Here is a 17,838-nt window from a genome sequence, read left to right as displayed (position 1 = left end):
TATTATTAACTTTGTGGAATGCCATGTTGATTATTTTTTTTAAATTAGGCACTTGTAATACACCACTTAATGAGTTTTATTTTTATTATAAATAATATAATAATAAAACCCTTATACGCACCCCAATGGTGCATAGGGCACTGTGTCATATAAACGCAGTGTTATTTTGATCGTTTACACATGAAGGAAAGGTGATCAGCCCTCCGCTTCAGGTACCAGTCCATGGTAATATTGAATAAATATTACAGTGAAAAAATCACTTATATTTTATTTTACCCCCCTTGGGAATCGAACCCGGGACCTCCAGAACGGTAGCCGAGCGTGCTGACCATTACACTACGGAGGCGGACGATTTTTATTATACAGGACTTATTTCGAAAACTTATAGATGTTTTCATCTACAAGTGAAATGTAATAATTAAATTAATTCAGTTTTAATTTTCACCTGTAGATAAAAAAATCTGTAAGTTTTCGAAATATAGTCGTGTTTATAAAAATAAAACTCATTAAGTAATTTATGACAAGGGTTTATTTTTTTTTTAATAATCAAATAAGTGCGCCTGGAAAATAATGAAAAACGGAGGTGAGGTAGAAACATGTTTGAAAAACCGAATTTGTGAATTTTACAAGGAAAAAAAAAATACTGGAGAGCGCTTTAAATCGTCACGTTTAAGCTGCGTGGTAAAATACGAATAAAACTCTTATTTTTTCTCCTTAATGAAGTGCAAACGACATTATGGTTTCTCAAACCTATACGAACAATGACCACAGAAATAACAGTGGCGCGAATATATACAAAAATTATAAAAGTAATACAGTAAAAAAAATTAATTCTAAATCATTATAAATATTTATTTATATATATGTTACATTTAAATTATAAAATGGAAAATCACAAAGCTTTAAATATAAATTATAAATAAAATTCCATTTACAGGTTTTTCACTTAATAATAGCAGTCTAAAAAAAAGAAAAAATCAAACTGTCAAATACATAAAAGTATAACTATAAATAATAATAAACTTACATTAAATGTTTTTATCAAATAATAGAAATTTATCAAATAGTCAAAGAGACATCAACAATATTTCTCTTAAACGCATAAAAAGAAACATTATTGATGTCTATTTCATTAAGCATTACATTGCACATATCGCAAGCTCGATATCAAAATGAATGTTGGAAGGACTTAGTGTGTATTTTAAGGATTTTAAATTAAGTTTTGTTTCTGGTCTGTGCTCCCGAGATTCTAAAATTGATGAGTGATAACGATTTTCTTACAAAATAAATAAAGTGTATATTTCAAATAGAAGTTATGATTTCTCAAATAATCCATTGTAAGCGGAATTGTCATTTTGTAAGCCCGTCATTAGAGAAATTCTAGATAACTATAGAATTCCCACATGAAGCGTACTTTTCTAAATATAAAAAAGTCAGTCAACAATAATAATGCGAATTTGTGACAAAGATTAGAAAATTCTTGGTGCGTTGACACATCTCTAGCGCCGTTCTATTTTCAAACGCGAATGCGACAGACGCTACTATTGGCGGGAGACGGTTCGTTCTTTTTTTAAAACCCCGCGATGGAGTCCAGTCTTCTTCCCTAACCGCACGCAACCTCATAGACACGGACAGTGTTCGAAAATCGAACGCGGTTTCGGCAAAATCGCGGGAAAATTTTTCGAAATATCGATTCAGTGAAAAGGAAGACGCACGTCTCTATAAGAGTGAATTAACAGTAAATCGATATTTTGTTATAAAATTTATACTTAAATCGGCAGTTTATTTGAAAAAAATCATTACTTGCTCCGAAAGTTAATTAAATACATAAAAAAGTAAAAAAATAATTGATAAACAATTTTTTTAAGCATTGTCAACATTGTGGTATGGTAATATAACACTCTCCTTATCATTCATCGTTAACTTTGTGTAATACCACTTTTATAAGTGTTTATAAAAGTGGTATTATACAAAGTGAACGATGAATGACAAGGATAGTGTTTTGATAAATTTTAGTTTTTTTTTAAAGTAAGTAATACATTTCTGTTTACGAATTTTAAATCGAGTGATATTAATAATTTTTCTGGAATCTGTTTTAAATTCCTGGTGTTTATAATTTGAATGAATGAACTATAAACAGTGTGTTGGATATGTAAATTCGATCTTTTCACATTGAATCCGAATCAATAAAATAAACGTAAATAAAATCGTGTCCAAGTGCCAAAACTAAAAATAATGTATTGTAAACATTGAAGTGACATTAAAAATATGTGTGATTTGTACATGAAAAAGACATTTTTCGCTGTTAAAAATACCAGCAGACAAATTCTAATAGTAGGGGAAACTACGGCCATCAACAATTTGCTGATCTTAGTGCTACAGCTAATGCAAAGAACGAATTCCACAGAAGTCAACATTGAAACATAGACCATTTTTTGCAACACATTCCAGAGACAAAAGAGTAAAAAATAATTTGAAAATAGAACCGTTATAATTCAAGATGGATTCCGCGCCAAGTGTACCGCCAAAAGTCCCGCCAAAACCTAAGATCACGCTTCAAATCCCGCCTCCACAGTCTGCTAATGCCTTCTATGGCGCTCCGAGACCTCCTTCTACAGCCGGAACAAACAACAGCTCTCTCAATCCTCAAGGTTACCCTCTAAACTATGGCAACTTCAACAATATGCAGCCCATGACCCCTGCAGCCGCCAACAGCCAGTATTATAACCCTTTCATGAACATGTACCAAAGCAGGGCTTCGGATTACATGTTCAAGCAGTTCGAAGGGTTTAAAGACTTCACTATGAATACCGCCAAGAGCGGGTTGAGTGTCGGTGAAAAATCTGCGTTCTGGATTTACAATAGGGTTAGCAAGTGGTCCAGGAAATGGTTCACGCATATCTTCCTATTTATCGTGATCATGGCATACACGGCGGCAGGAGCTGCAATTTTTGTAGCAGTTGAAGGTAAGATTAAATAGAATTCAACCAACTTAACATACTCGTGTCATCATCATATTCATCCTCATTTTGATGACCCTCTTTTATATCTTCATACCTTGCTGCCTCATCTATCCATTGTCTATTTCCTGCTTTCGCAATCCAACAACACCAGTTCATAATTTAACTAAATTAACTAAAACCGTCTCTATTTTTTAAGATACACCTAATGGATATAACTTCACATTAGGTAATTATAATATTCTATTGATCTTCACATACCAGTATTGTTTGCGTTAATATATATTGTATCTTCATACTTTTCTGCCTCACATTACAATTCTCTGTTTCCTCCTGTCGTAATCCAACAACACCAGATTAAGCTTCATCTTAAACCGCCTATCTTTGTTTCTCTTGTATAAAACATCACATTATATATTAATAATACTCTACAGATCTTAATATGACAGTATTGTATCTGCCAATATATTTTGTGTCTTCATACCTTGCTGCCTTATCTTGCAATTGGCTGTTTCTTGTTGTCGTAATCCAACATCGCTAGTTTATGATTTATCTAAAACCATCTAGTTTGGGTCCTAATATACACCTCGAGGATATAACTGCACATTAGATAATTAAAATACTCAATATATTCACATAATAGTATTGTATCCGCCAATATCTTTTGTGTCTTCATACCCTGCAGCCTCATCTTGCAATCGGCTGTTTGTTGCTGTAATCCAAACATCACTAGTTTATGATTTATCTAAAACCATCTAGTTTGGGTCCTAATATACACCTCGAGGATATAACTGCACATTAGATAATTAAAATACTCAATATATTCACATAATAGTATTGTATCCGCCAATATCTTTTGTGTCTTCATACCCTGCAGCCTCATCTTGCAATCGGCTGTTTGTTGCTGTAATCCAAACATCACTAGTTTATGATTTATCTTAAACCGTCTAGCTTGGTTTTTTTCATACACACCTTGTGGATATAATTGCTCATGAGATAATTTTAATACTCTATAGATCTTTACAAAACAATATTGTTTGAGCCAACAACCATTATTGTGAAAAATCATACAGGTAAAAGTTCATTATGTACCTTATACTTACTTATAGATAGTTATGTACGTGTGAGTGTTAAGAAATATTTTTACAAGAAAACAATATATTTTCTTGTTACAATATCATTTAGCCATGTGCCATCGGTTCTTGATCAATTCTTATAAATTGGAAGATCAATATAAGAAATATATATATTCATTTTTTCTGTATATTTGTGAATATTCCCAGGGGGGGGGGGAGATTACATAAATATTGATTTTTCATAAAACTGATTTTTTATTCTAATATTCATTTAATATTACCCTGGACTGAAAACTGAAGCGGAGGTTTGATCACCTTTCCTTCACATGTTAATGATCAAGATAACACTGCATTTACATGTAACAACGCCCTATGCACCATCGGGTGCAGATAAGGGTTTGAAGGGTATTTGTGATGTATTTTTTACATCCACTTTCCATATACTCATTATCCTATCTGCAGATAAGTCTTTTAAACTAAAGGTTTTTTTTGTAAAGTTAGGTAAGGTTAGGTATTTTTTTCATATAAATGTTTTACTAAGTAAAAACCACTATTTCTTAAAATCTACTGTGACACGTGTTTCGATGCATTCCGCATCATTTTCCGCACGCATTCATGCGGAATGCATCGAAACATATGTCACAGAAGATTTTAAGAAATAGTGGTATTTACTAAGTAAAACATTAATTAAAAATGGATAAATTTTACCACAAAGTGACTGCCGAATCAATTAATGAAAAAAGGTTAGGCACTTTCATCAGTGGCTAGTATTACATTAAAACAAAAGCTATTATAAATTAATTCTATTGTCTACTATGTAGCGGTTACATGGTATGATAAATTAAGCTGGCCAGGAATGTATCCAGCTTTTGCGCGATGTTCAAAGCGAGTACAGCGAATATAAATTATACATTATAATATAGGTGTACCAACTTGAGACAAAACATCTTACGTTTTATACGAAAGTAGATGAAAATCTAAGCATTCCAGGTCTTATGACCTGGCATTTGACTGAGTTAATTAAGATCACTCTGTACAGTTTTGTAACATATATATTGCATTAATTATTTTGAGAAATTTAATCCCTGTTGCTGTATTCCTTTTGTATGTTAGTTGTTCTTTGATAGATGTGGAATTTTAACTAATTGTGCTACCCTCCATTGAGAATTTTGAGTTTTATAACTTTCTCAAATTAAACACAGGAATAATAATGTGCATTTAATAAATATATTCCTGAAGCTCATGTATATGTATCTATTAAGAAATATTTATCATGTAGCTGTTTTCAACTGTACATTAGTGTGGCTCAGTCTGGTCAAATGGAAAGGAAATAAAATATAGTCATAAATTAAAGATAAATAGAGTCATAAATTAAACCCTGAAGAGGACAACAGGTTGTTGCCGAAACTAGTTGGTTAATAAAAATGTGAGTGGATCAAAACACAAAGTATTTTTATTTCTCAAAATAATAAATAAAATACTAACCATATATTTTAAATAATATATACTTTAACAGTGCTTGTGAAACAATGAAAATATTTAAAGAAATTGTAAGCAAAAACACTAATAATACTAAGCGACAGCAGCTATCAAGAAGCACTTTGTCTACGATGATAAATGTTATGTTTTTCGTGTTCTATTACGTTCATCAGATGGCACTGCCATGGGGGGCCAAAATAAGTCAAAATACACGTTTTTACCTGTCACGTTTATATAAAACGCAAGATGAGTCTAAATATCAGAGCTACCCGTTAATAACAAGAGGAAATTTGAGATTTGAAACAAACCAACATATGGATTTTTACAACATTTTGAGTGTGTCCAAATACTTGTTCACAAAATCTGGATTATCTCCAATTACAGGAGTTATTTTCATATTATTTTTATGACATCTCATCAAAGATGAAGAAGAATATGGAATATGAAGAATATACCTATGATGGTCGTCAGCCCCGTAAATGCCCAGACTTATTCTTCTTCATCTTTGATGAGATGTCAAAAAATAATCTATGCATTTTTATTTATAAAGTTAATAATTTTGAAAAAAGAGATATATTTTTAGCAGGTTGTATAATAAGCCATTTGTTTGTTTTTATTAGTTCGCTTTTAGCTTTGGAAGATCCTGATTTCTAGATTCCATCGAGACACTTATCATCTTCTGGCATCAGACACTCCCATTATATCTTCTGCTAGATGACCGAGTCATAAGTAATGACTTTGGAATGCTCCGCTGGACAAAGCTTAGCGAAAATAAATTTTCTTTTATGATTAAATGCACCTTATAGCGTTTTTACGAAATCCTTATAAAACGATGAGTTTTTAATAAATTAATTAAAATATTTATGAGAAAAAACCTTTAAAAAATGCATTAAAGGAAAAAGGAACGATCTGTCTGCTTGTATGGGTCTATTCTTCTTCTTGAGTTTTTTTTGTAATTTTACGCTCTTATATTTATTTAATATTACTCTGGAAGCGCTGGAGTGATCACCTTACCTTCATGTAACGATCAAAATAACACTGGGTGTGGATATGGGTTCAAATAAGGTAATTTTGTGACCCATCCAAAAGGTTGTGAATCAGATAATGTTTTTTTAAGAAACCTCATGTAAAATGCACCCTCTTTAATAACTTTTAAGAAAAGCCTGAGACATTTCTATCAATCAATGTCCATAAAACCTTATCCCTTAGTTTTTTTCTCTACGTCCTACCCTAAACTCCCTATATCTTTTGCCTTCCTTATTATCATCGATTTGTAATTGTTTTAATGTTTAAATACTATCTACCCTCTGATTGCAAACAACTATATAAGGTATCAAACGTTTTGACCAATATCACTAGTCTGTTTTTGGTTCATTGGTTTTTACCAATAAACCCACCAATGTACTCATTTCTATAATTAAAATGTAACTTTGTTTTAAAATCACTATAAATATTTTTTTATAACTTAATTATAATGTCTACCGGTTTCGAAGCTAACCGCTTTTTTATCAAGAAGCGGTTAGCTTCGAAACCGGTAGACATTATAATTAAATATTTATAATGATTTTAAAACAGAGTAACATTATGATTATAAAATAGAAAATAACAAAGTTAGTGCTTCAAATATAAATTATACTTATTTCTACTCTGTACATGAAGTTTAAATAAGTAAATAATATTTTAGATAGACGTTTTTTTTCTTTTTTTTATTTTCTTATACTCAAGACAAATGATTCAGACGTCGGCTTACGTAAAAATGGATGGTTCTGTCTAAAATCAGAATCACAGACAACGTCGACTAGACATTTGCATCCGACCATTTCAAAACTTGTCTAACGAGTTACCGCATTATTTTTCTCTCTCGTGATGGATCTACATTAGTCTTTCTTGTTAAACAGAATGATTGAGATAGGGATGTTAAGGTCAACACAAGATACAAACAAAAAATAATTTTTAAATAATGTAGCCCCTTAAGTAATCATCAAAAATACTAAAAAATAAACTGGAAATTTTTTATTTTTTTTTAATAAATATCTTTTTACAACATTTTAAGTGAGTCCAAATACTTGTTCACAAATCTGATTATATCTAATTAAGAGTTATTTTTAAATCAATTTTTTGATATCTCAAAATAGATGAAGAAGAATGTGGAAGTCTGTGCATTAACAGGGCTTACGAAAGTCAAAAAAATAATTCCTAATTGGAGATAATCCAGATTTGTAACGTATTCGGACAAAATCTATTTTTATTTAATTATTGATTCTATAGATGTGCCTGAAGCGTGATGTTGATCATCTTTCCTCCATATTTTATTGTTATTATTATTTTTATATTTATTAATATTTGTGTTATTATTACACAAATATATCAATTTCATACTATTTCTGTAAGCCTAAGCGGCTCATTATTAGAAATAGGTATCAAATTGTAGTAGAGTGGGTTCGAACCGAGAAACTTCGACTTGAGAGTCCGCGTCACTAACCACGGGACCACAACCCGACACTTAACGGTCAAGATAGCGCTGCTGCTATACGACGTAATAATAAAGGCGAGAAGAAGAAGATTTTAGGCATGAGAGGTCGAAGATGCGTTTCAAATAATGCCGCTTTTTTTAAAATTAACCGTTAAACGTTATTCATGAATATGAGCAAGAATGAAATGTCTCCTGAAAATAGGTGATTTGTCACTCATACCTTTTTAGCTTTCAACACATGACATATAATAGGCGTTGTTAATTTTTAAATGAAAGTTTAATGTTATTTTGGTACGTGAGATGGAAGCTATAATATAACGTAATGTAAAGCGTAAAGTACTCAATTATAATTATCCAAACACGCTTTGCAAATGTGAATGGTGTCTTTGATCTCATCTAAATTAAGGATTACATAAATATATATATTAATTGAGCGCCTCTCAGCGTTTAAGTGTTTTTGTTATATTTTAATCGACTAAAACAAACAAAAAATACGTATTAATAAATTTCCGCTTCACATTTGTATGAACGAAAAAAATCGGGTTCAATATTTTCTTGCATCTGTCGGGAAAATGAATTAAGAGGTTATTTTTTGTTGTCTTTTTAAAAAAAATCCATATTATTTCGAGAAATAAAAATACTTCGTGTTTTGATCCACTCAATTTTTTATAAACCAACTAGTTTCGGCAACAACCTGTTGCCCTCTTCAGGGTTTAATTTATTACTTTATGTTTAATTTATTTTTTTCTACCCATCAATATTATCTTCATATGGTTTTTCTTTATGTATGGAAAATAATCGATTTTCGATTTAATTATCCATATTTTTTTTCCTGAGTCCATCCTAACTTATCGTCTTTGTAGACTGTTGGGATCAGCTTTCCTCATCCTCAGGTCCTTCTATCATGGACAACGTCACCAAGGCCATGCCTTCGAATCATGTTATCTTTCTGTAGCATCCATTAATTTTTTGGTCTTCTTCTAGATATCTTTGAAATCCATGGAAATCACCTGGTTTACAATATGTTCAGGTTCTCTACGTCTCATGTGCCCATACCATCTCAATTTCTTTTCCTCTGCCTTCCTTTCTATGTCAGTTACACCCAGGCTTATACGTATGCGTGAACTCTTTATTTTTCTCTTAGGGACACTACAGTTGACTACATGAGCATTAGCGTTTCAGTAGTTTTTAGTTGGGTAGAGTATATAAATGTTATACAATATATCGTTCAGTATTCGGAATCATAGAGGATAATATTAATGAAAAAAAACCCATACTATTATTGGAAAAAACTCTTCGAATATCTCAAAGCATATTTTATAGGCCTTAATATGAAATAAGATATATAATAAAATAACAACTGTAGTGTTTTTTCTCCATTAATTTTATTTGACCAGCAGCCGGGTTTTGTCGTAACCAACATAATCAGACTGGTGTGAGGCAAGATAAAATTCTATGTTATATACACTATAAAACAGGGGTTAAAAAACAATGATTTTTAAAATTATTTTTGACAAAATGCATTTAAATTGAAAGAGTATTGAATAAGAATAATAATTACATGTAAGTTATGGTAAAGGTTATAGAAATGATTTGATATAATTTTATGGTAGAATTAATTTTCGTATTATCATATATATAATTAAATCTAGAAACGTTGGTTGAGGACCTCTTCTATTGCTCATTAGTATAGGGAAGTCCTGTATTCTCTGAAACATAAAAAAAAATCGGCAGTTACTTCTCATTGACATGAAATTTAAGTATTTATTGTTTGTGTTTTAATGGGTACAGTAAAAGTGAATGGATGTGTGTGACTTTGTCGTTTAATATTTCTTTACTGGGCAATTTTTTAATCTATTTATTTCGAGGATTTCTAATCCTTTTTCCTTGTTTTCAACCTTAACTAGATGTACAAAGTTGTTATTTTATTCTATAAAATGCAGTTCCACCAAGAAACGTCAGTACAAAACTTAAATCCAATGAAATAAGATATTTTGATCACTTTAATACGAAGCGAAACGATAGTAACGACACAGCACATGTTCCTCCGCAAATTGTCAAAGCTTTTAAGCATTTGGTTTCACTCACTTTATTTTATTTGGACGTGATACAAAGGAAGTTACATTCTTGGTTATATTTGTTTTCTTTGTTTCGCCTCGGTTGCGGACAAAAACAAGTAGGTAATTTAGTTCGAACAAAACAAATTTTAAGAGCTGTGCGAGTAATTTATTTATTTTTATACTACATAGGACGCGAAGCAAATAATTAAACCCTAATATAAACTTTTTTGCCGATTTTTTTTGTATCATACACATTTAAATTATTATTTATTTTCAAACTAACTATCTAATAATCATGATGCTTTACTGGAGGATTAGACAGAGAGAATAGAACGCCATACCACTCTGTCTTTGCAAACATTTTTTGCTTCTTGTATATTCTAATATTGATGATATCATATGTGTTATTAATTGATTTGCAATCAGCTGTGTGATAAAACCAAACACCTGTATAAGACCTAGTCGTAAATTATTCATGCTTACATTAAAATAATTAAAAATTGTGTTAAACAAATGTTTTTACATTACATTTAAAGTGTTTTTATTATTTATATGTTAAGTGAACTTTTTATTTTCTATAATTCTACTTATTGTATTATATGTACTTACATATCTTCTATTCTACTCTACTGTTCTTATAAAGCAAAATACCTGTATATTGGCCTTTTCGTTTTTATTAATGTATTAACTTAGTTGACATAATTTTAGTAGCCAACTGTTTAAAAATAAACTTTAAATTTTAATGATTTTTTTACGTTTTTCTTATTATTAATAAATACATTCCTATTTAAACTTTTAATATGATTTTAGTTGCATATATAGAAATCTAATAGGCGTAAATTTTTGTTGTATATAATACATACGTAATGCGCCCATGAGATACATTATCAAGATGTTTTATCTGTTATTTTAAAATATTTTTGTTTTTAATAGGAATCTATTCGTTTTTGTATTATTGTATAAAAAATTCAATTGAAATTTAAAAAATCTAGAAATGAATTTCTTAATTTTGATTCATTGATGTGATATTTTTACTTTTTATATTTTTTTTAAAATGTGGAATTCTGCTTACGTTTATTAAAAATCTTTAAACTTTTAACATTTTTTATTTAAAGCAATACTAGTTACTTATATTAATAGGTTATTCAAGTAGAAGGTTCATATTGAAATTCTTGATCGATTAGAAATAAAATACTAAGCAAACAAAAGTCAACAAACCTAAAATTTTTGTTTGTAATTTAAAAAGGCATTTTATCTAGTTTTGTGCTTTAACTTAATCAAACCCAAGCTTATTTTATATGTTTAAATTCACTACTTGATTTTTATTAAATATTAAACTTGATATAGTTTAAAGTTCAAAACAAATTTACAAACACACAAATTTATGTAAAATTCATATTATTTTTTGGCATCTCATCAAAGATGAAAAAGAATCTGGAAGTCTGGGCATTTACGGGGCTGACGACCGTCATAGGCTGGTTTGAGTGATCACTTTACACACGTGTAACATTCACCAATTCTACCCATTACTGACAACCACACTACTCAAATTCTTGGAAGTTCTATATATATGAACCAATTTTGAAACATTATTCTTGAATCACTTGAACTTCACTAGAGACATCTATTGGTGAGATGAAAAGAAGCTTTTTGTTGATCAGAAACTCTTTTATTAGTATGTAATGCCCAGACTTCCAAATTCTTCTTCATCTTTGATGAGATGTCAAAAAATTATATGAAAATAACTCCTGTAATTGGAGATAATCCAGATTTTGTGAACAAGTATTTGGACACACTCAAAATGTTGTTATGTAAAATTATTTTAAATATATTTTAACATACAATACTCAAATCAAATGCCAAGTGGAATGTAAAAAAATATTTTTTTATAAAATTTCTCAAATGTATCTACAATAAGGCTAAAATTTGGCAACATGCTTGCCGTAAGAACTGCCAAAACGTCAGTGGAGTGTTTCCAAATTGGTTTGGCGCATCTGAACTCAAATAGAAAGTAAAATTGATTATTATAATGATTTCGAGGTTCAACAAAAAACAAAATCTTTTTAAAAGGGATGATAAAAAATCTCAATCATGTATTACACATTTCTTACGATAGCCATTTACATTGTGGACAACAGACGTGGGTGCATTTTTTCTTTTCATTTTTCGTATCGGTGGGCAGAAATAATATTAATCCACACCATTCTTTGCAATTATTTTTTGCCTCGTGTCACTGCCAATCTTAATAGATACAAGTTTTTAAATCCACCACCAAATTTAATAAGGATATTAAACTTTTAAACACATCGCTCACTCCTTTCAAGAACGTCATAAATCAAAAATCGTCAATTTTCAGTTGTGCATGTTTTCGGAATGCCCATAAAATGTACTATATCCCAGCAAAAGCGGAATATTTTTAACTTAATATTCACCTGTTACAGGGCAGAAAGTGTTGTTTATGCATTTCAAAGAAAAGGTATTGTTTAATTATTTTTTTGAATAAACTTAATATTTTTCAAATTAAGAAAAAAACCTTCAGTTTTTATCTAAAAAGATCTGTTGCACAGTAAAAAGTTCAAAAAGTGGCTTTATATTTATTTTTAATACATTGTATAATATTTTTAAACTTTAAAAACGTTCTCCTGAAAAATCAAGGTTTTTGATTTATGACGTTCTTGAAAGGAGTGAGCGATATGTACACAGTAAAATTGGGATACATTTATTTCCACATTTTCAAAAATTTTCGCAAATTAGTTTTAAAAAAATATTTGCAAGAGAAGGTCTCTCAGGAGGCCTAGTTGCTTTTGTATAGATCTGGGAATGCGGTGGGACAGCTTTCGAAAATTCATTGCCTATTCCACGTTTCGACATATATTTATTTTCTCATACATACTTGTCAATTATTTCAACTCCTAAATTTTATATATTACGAAATACATAAATCTGTAGTTTTCGAAACTAGTGGGAAATACAAATCAATAAGTTGTCTAATACAAGTGTTTTATTTTTAATACTCCATTAAATTTAATAAAAAAATATTTGAAATAGCATTTTATTCGTATTTTAACGTTTTCATTTTTTATTATGATTTCAGTCAGTCAATAGTTTGATAATCAAAAATATAAAATAGAGGTTACTTAATTTATTCCTCAAATACTTTTCATTTCATGTGTCAAACTGTCTGCCTGCTTTGAAATAACATTATTATGATAAAATAAAGAATACCGTGTGTTCGGAATTCAATAGAAATGTGAAATATTTATTTTTATGATGCCACAATCCACACTTAATAGACCGATTTGTTAGATGGCATCTCGTTAAAATATCTCGACGATTTTATAGGATTGTAAAATAAGAAATGAGTATTTTAATTTTTATTCTACTTGGTTAATACCACTAAATAATAATAATAAAACTCTTATCCGCACCCCAATGGTGCATAGGGCACTGTGTCATATAACCGCAGTGTTATATTGATCGTTTACACATGAAGGAAAGGTGATCAGCCCTCCGCTTCAGGTACCAGTCCAGGGTAATATTGAATAAATATTACAGTAAAAAATCACTTATATTTATTTGACCCCCCCTGGGGATCGAAGCCGGGATCTCTAGAACGGTAGCTGAGAGTGCTGACCATTACACTACGGAGGCGGACAAATTTTTTTTTATATCTATTGTGATACGTTTTTCGATGCATTTTGTATAATTTTTAAACACCGTAGGTGAATATGAGTCTAAGTTTTTGAGTTGTGTCATTGGGACGTTGAAGAATGAAGAAGAGGAGATAGGAATGTTCCTTATTTTTATTTATCTATTTATTTTTTATTGTTTTAAAAGTGGGAGCATAAACAACAATTCAATCAATAGATTTTCTTAAAAAAAGTGGTATTTATCGAGTAAAACTTAAATTTGAAATTAGTAGGTTCTACCACAAAGTTACAGCCGAATCAATTAATGAAAGAAATTAATAGTTAAGATTTCGTGGTCTCCTTCCATTGATATTAGAGAGGAAGGTAGGCCATATCCTTCTTATTTAGTGCATTTAATAGCTGCACCCCACCATGCGTTACTATGGCTCAGTTTGGTCAAATAGAAAAGAAAGAATAAAGTTTTTGTTACACAACGAAAATTTAGACAACAACAACGATGCTAATGAAAGCATTAAAATTGTTTTAGTGACAGCAGCTGTCAAGAACTTCCTGTCCACCATAAAAAAGTTAATAATTGACTGTGTGTTACTGTTACGTTCAACAGATGACGCTGCCATTTTGGTAAAAAAAAACTGTTTAAATAAAGCATGTTTGAAATTTTCACAGGGATATCTAAAAAAGATCACGTATTTGAATGCTACGTTGCTCCAAGCTTCAATCAAACCTGTCGGCAAATAACCTAAGAGGCTTAAGATTTCGAGCTAACGAACAGTTATATTTTATGTACAGAAGATTTTTTAAAGAATTATTTTCTTCCACGTATTCTTGTTTGCCTGTCAGTTATTTTAATATCATGTTTATTTTCATATTATTTTTTGACATCTCATTAGAGGTCTGGGCATTTACGGGGCTGACGACCGTCATAGGCTGGTTAAAGTGATCACTTTACACACGTGTAACATTCACCAATTCCACCCATTATTGACAACGTCACGACTCCAATTCTTGGAAGTTCTATTTATATGAACCAATTTTGACACACTGTTCTTGAATCACTAGAACTTCACCAGAGACATCTATTCTATCGTGTTTATTTTGTCATATATCTTAATATATTTTAGATGTCTACGTCTTGAAGGTATTGAAAACAAATTTCCTGCTTGAATTCTTAATTGTTGTATTTTTTTAGGTGTCAATGAAAAAATTACTTCAAAAGACATCAAATTAAGAGAATTAGAGCTGGTTGAAGAATTAAGAGTAATGACCAAAAATCCAGCACTAACGGAGGTAAGATTTTATTATATACATCCAGTCTTTTTTATTTAAAAAAATATATGTAAAAAGGCAGTGCATTCGTTCCTTTATAAGTTTATAACCAGTTGCAATAAAATTTTAGTGAAAAAAAAATTGGAAAACTATAGTAAAGAGAGGAATGTATGGTGAGTCGCTCAGGCTTACAGAAATTGTACGAAATTGAAATATTATTTTTTGACAACTCATCAAAGATGAAGAAGAATATAGGCATTTACGGGGCTGACGATCGTCATAGGTTGGTTTAAGTTATCACTTTACACACGTGTAACATTATTCTTCTTCATCTTTGATGAGATGTCAAAAAATAATATGAAAATAACTCTTGTTTGCTGTTAATAATAAAATAATTTTAGTTTTACGGTCCGGTAGGATAACTTATTTCTAAAATCTGGCCCGGCTTCAGAAAATGTTGGCCACCCATGCCCTAGAGCCTTCATTTATGACACTCCAACCGTATTTTTTGTTATTGGGGTATCCGCTCTGCATTCGATCCCATATGCCATCAGTTTAAGTAGACTTACACTTGCTAACATTAAATCAAATATCAGATTTGCGCTTGAATGTTATTAGGACCCTGAAATGTGGAGTGGTGAAGCGCTCAAGAGGCTGGAAGGATATAAGAAGCAGGTTACTGAATGGGTCAAACAAGGATCTACGGACAAGGCGAAAAAGGTGTGGTCCTTTTGGAATGCCATGTTCTACTGCGGCACCATCTATACAACTATCGGTAAGCATCATCATTTATTTTACCTGAAAAATTGTATGACATCCCAAAGTCTTGAATTCAACTGCCTTAACCTTCAGAGAGAAACATCCTTTCACTGGGTGACTGCCAGTAAATAATTTTTAAAAAAACTTTCACAGAGCTGAGAATCGATATATCGACTCCAGTATACTATGCCAAAAGCACACCTCGTCAATATACTGACGTCGAAGTATATTACGTATTACAGTATTACACTTTTATGCTGATTGCATCGAAAAACGCATCACAATAGATTTAAAGAAAAACTGGTATTTAAAAAGTAAAATCTAAGTTTTTTGTTGAATTTATTGATTCGGCGTTCATTTTGTGGAATGGCATGTTGTTTATTTTTTTTAAATCAAACACTTGTAATAAACCACTTAATGAGTTTCATTATTATACACGACCAGTTTTTTTTATTTATTTTTTTATTTTATTGGAAGGAAGAACAACAGTTACAATATATGATACATACAGAATACAAAAAATAAAATCATGAGTACAAATGACAAGGATGGGATAAAGAGAAAAGGAAAAAACTTACAAATGTTTTTCATCTACAGTTGAAAATGAAAACTATAATTTCTTTTAATTTTCACCTGTAGATGAAAAACATTTGTAAGTTTTCAAAACTAGTCGTGTATAAAAATAAAACTCATTAAGTTGTTTATTACAAGTGTTTAATTTAAAATTATTTTAAATATATTTATTAATAAAAATATTCACAAATAAACAAATTGAACTAATTTTTTACTGAACCAAAGAAACATATTTTTGTTGAAAATCTATTGTTTTTGCCCTAAAAAAGTTTACAGTTTTCAATTTCAATGTTAGCTGCAAACGATTCGATAATTTTTTATGTTTTCAAAATAACGATATTTCAAGAGAAAAAATGCACGAAATATATTAATAATTCATAACAAATTATAAATTATGATATATGAAGGCGTAATTTATGTCATGAATAAAAATTGTTTGAATGATAGACATCACTGGCTGAGACCAAAAACCATGTTTTCTTAAAAGACAAGTAAAGTTTTATCCCAATCTTGACATATTGATGTAAGTACGTTATCAAATATTTTTAAATATTTATAGACCGAAATTCATGAAATAAGGGTTGAACGTAAAACATGTTTTTTTGAAAAATGTACTAAGCAATATTTTTATTAAAATTTTGAATCTAAAAACACCAAAGCTCCCTTCATAACTGCACGTTTTTCTATGTTACGTATGTAAAGCTCTCAAGTAAATGTGTGAATTGAAATGACGGTATTTCTGTAGCCACTGACTGAGATCATGCTGAGTGATTGGCTCTGGTTCGCTACTTAGGAATGAGTCAAAAAGCTTTTATTTTACTCAATTATACGCACGCGTGGAAATACGGTGATGTAACCTAACAGTGACATAACTGTTCTAGAAACTACAAACGAAATAACGTGTGGATGTGTGCATCACATTAGTGTCACAGATTGCTAATAATTGTTTTGTAGAACATGAGAGCTCATTAAAATTGCATATTTTAGGTGTACAAACTTGATTCCGCCCACTTTTGTGTGTTTTGTCTTTGCGGTGGTATGGACATGTTGAGCGAATGGATAGCGAGAGAATGACTAAGAAAATATATGTGGCGAATGTGAGAGGGAAAACAGAACGTGGACGACCGTAAAAAGACTTGGCACGATCAGATCAATCAGAACCTAAAATCTGGCGGTGTCAAAAGTCTGCGTAATCGGAGGGCATGTATGACTAGATGTATGGATGTGAAGGAGGCGAGGAGTGTATGTCAGGACAGAAGAGTGTGGCGTTCCATCCTCTCTGCCTATCCCTGCAGGGAAACGGCGTGATGGTAGTAGTAGTAGTAGTAGTTGTGTGAAAAAATACGTTCCTTTGTTTATAAAATAATGCAAACATGTATTTAAAGTGTACTCTATCTAAAGCTACAAATATTGCCCAAACTTCAGAAATGTACGGAAATCCATTAAGTTTTATTCATATGAATACATATTTATGGTGCAGAATGCATTTTAATTCAAGTCACTATAGATTTTGTGAAAAAGTTGTAATTAAAATATGGAATT

The 17,838-nt window shown here is 30.7% G+C and overlaps 1 protein-coding gene across 6 annotated transcripts in view; it reads left to right on the top strand.

Annotated features, from left to right (window-relative positions):
• Window positions 1-1,543: 1,543 nt before the first annotated feature.
• Window positions 1,544-17,838, top strand: part of LOC148311105 (potassium channel subfamily K member 18-like) — a 35,924-nt gene continuing 19,629 nt past the window's right edge. Inside the window, exons 1-4 of one of the 6 annotated variants that reach the window (XM_088257240.1) lie at window positions 1,544-1,738; window positions 2,141-2,966; window positions 14,888-14,985; window positions 15,583-15,739. In XM_088257240.1, coding sequence (XP_088113366.1) covers window positions 2,501-2,966; window positions 14,888-14,985; window positions 15,583-15,739 — 721 coding nt within the window. In that variant the 5' untranslated portion in view covers window positions 1,544-1,738; window positions 2,141-2,500. Of the gene's footprint in view, window positions 1,885-2,016; window positions 2,967-14,887; window positions 14,986-15,582; window positions 15,740-17,838 lie in introns of all 6 variants that reach the window. The other 5 variants (XM_088257235.1, XM_088257239.1, XM_088257236.1 and 2 more) reach the window with 5 other exon arrangements.

Source organism: Brachycentrus maculatus, unplaced genomic scaffold (genome assembly GCF_059751285.1).
Source record: "Brachycentrus maculatus isolate JH-2025_06_01 unplaced genomic scaffold, ASM5975128v1 h1tg000076l, whole genome shotgun sequence".
In the NCBI taxonomy this organism is placed as follows: domain Eukaryota; kingdom Metazoa; phylum Arthropoda; class Insecta; order Trichoptera; family Brachycentridae; genus Brachycentrus; species Brachycentrus maculatus.
Note: the sequence above shows the minus strand (reverse complement) of the source record. Positions and strands in the feature narration are given on the sequence as shown.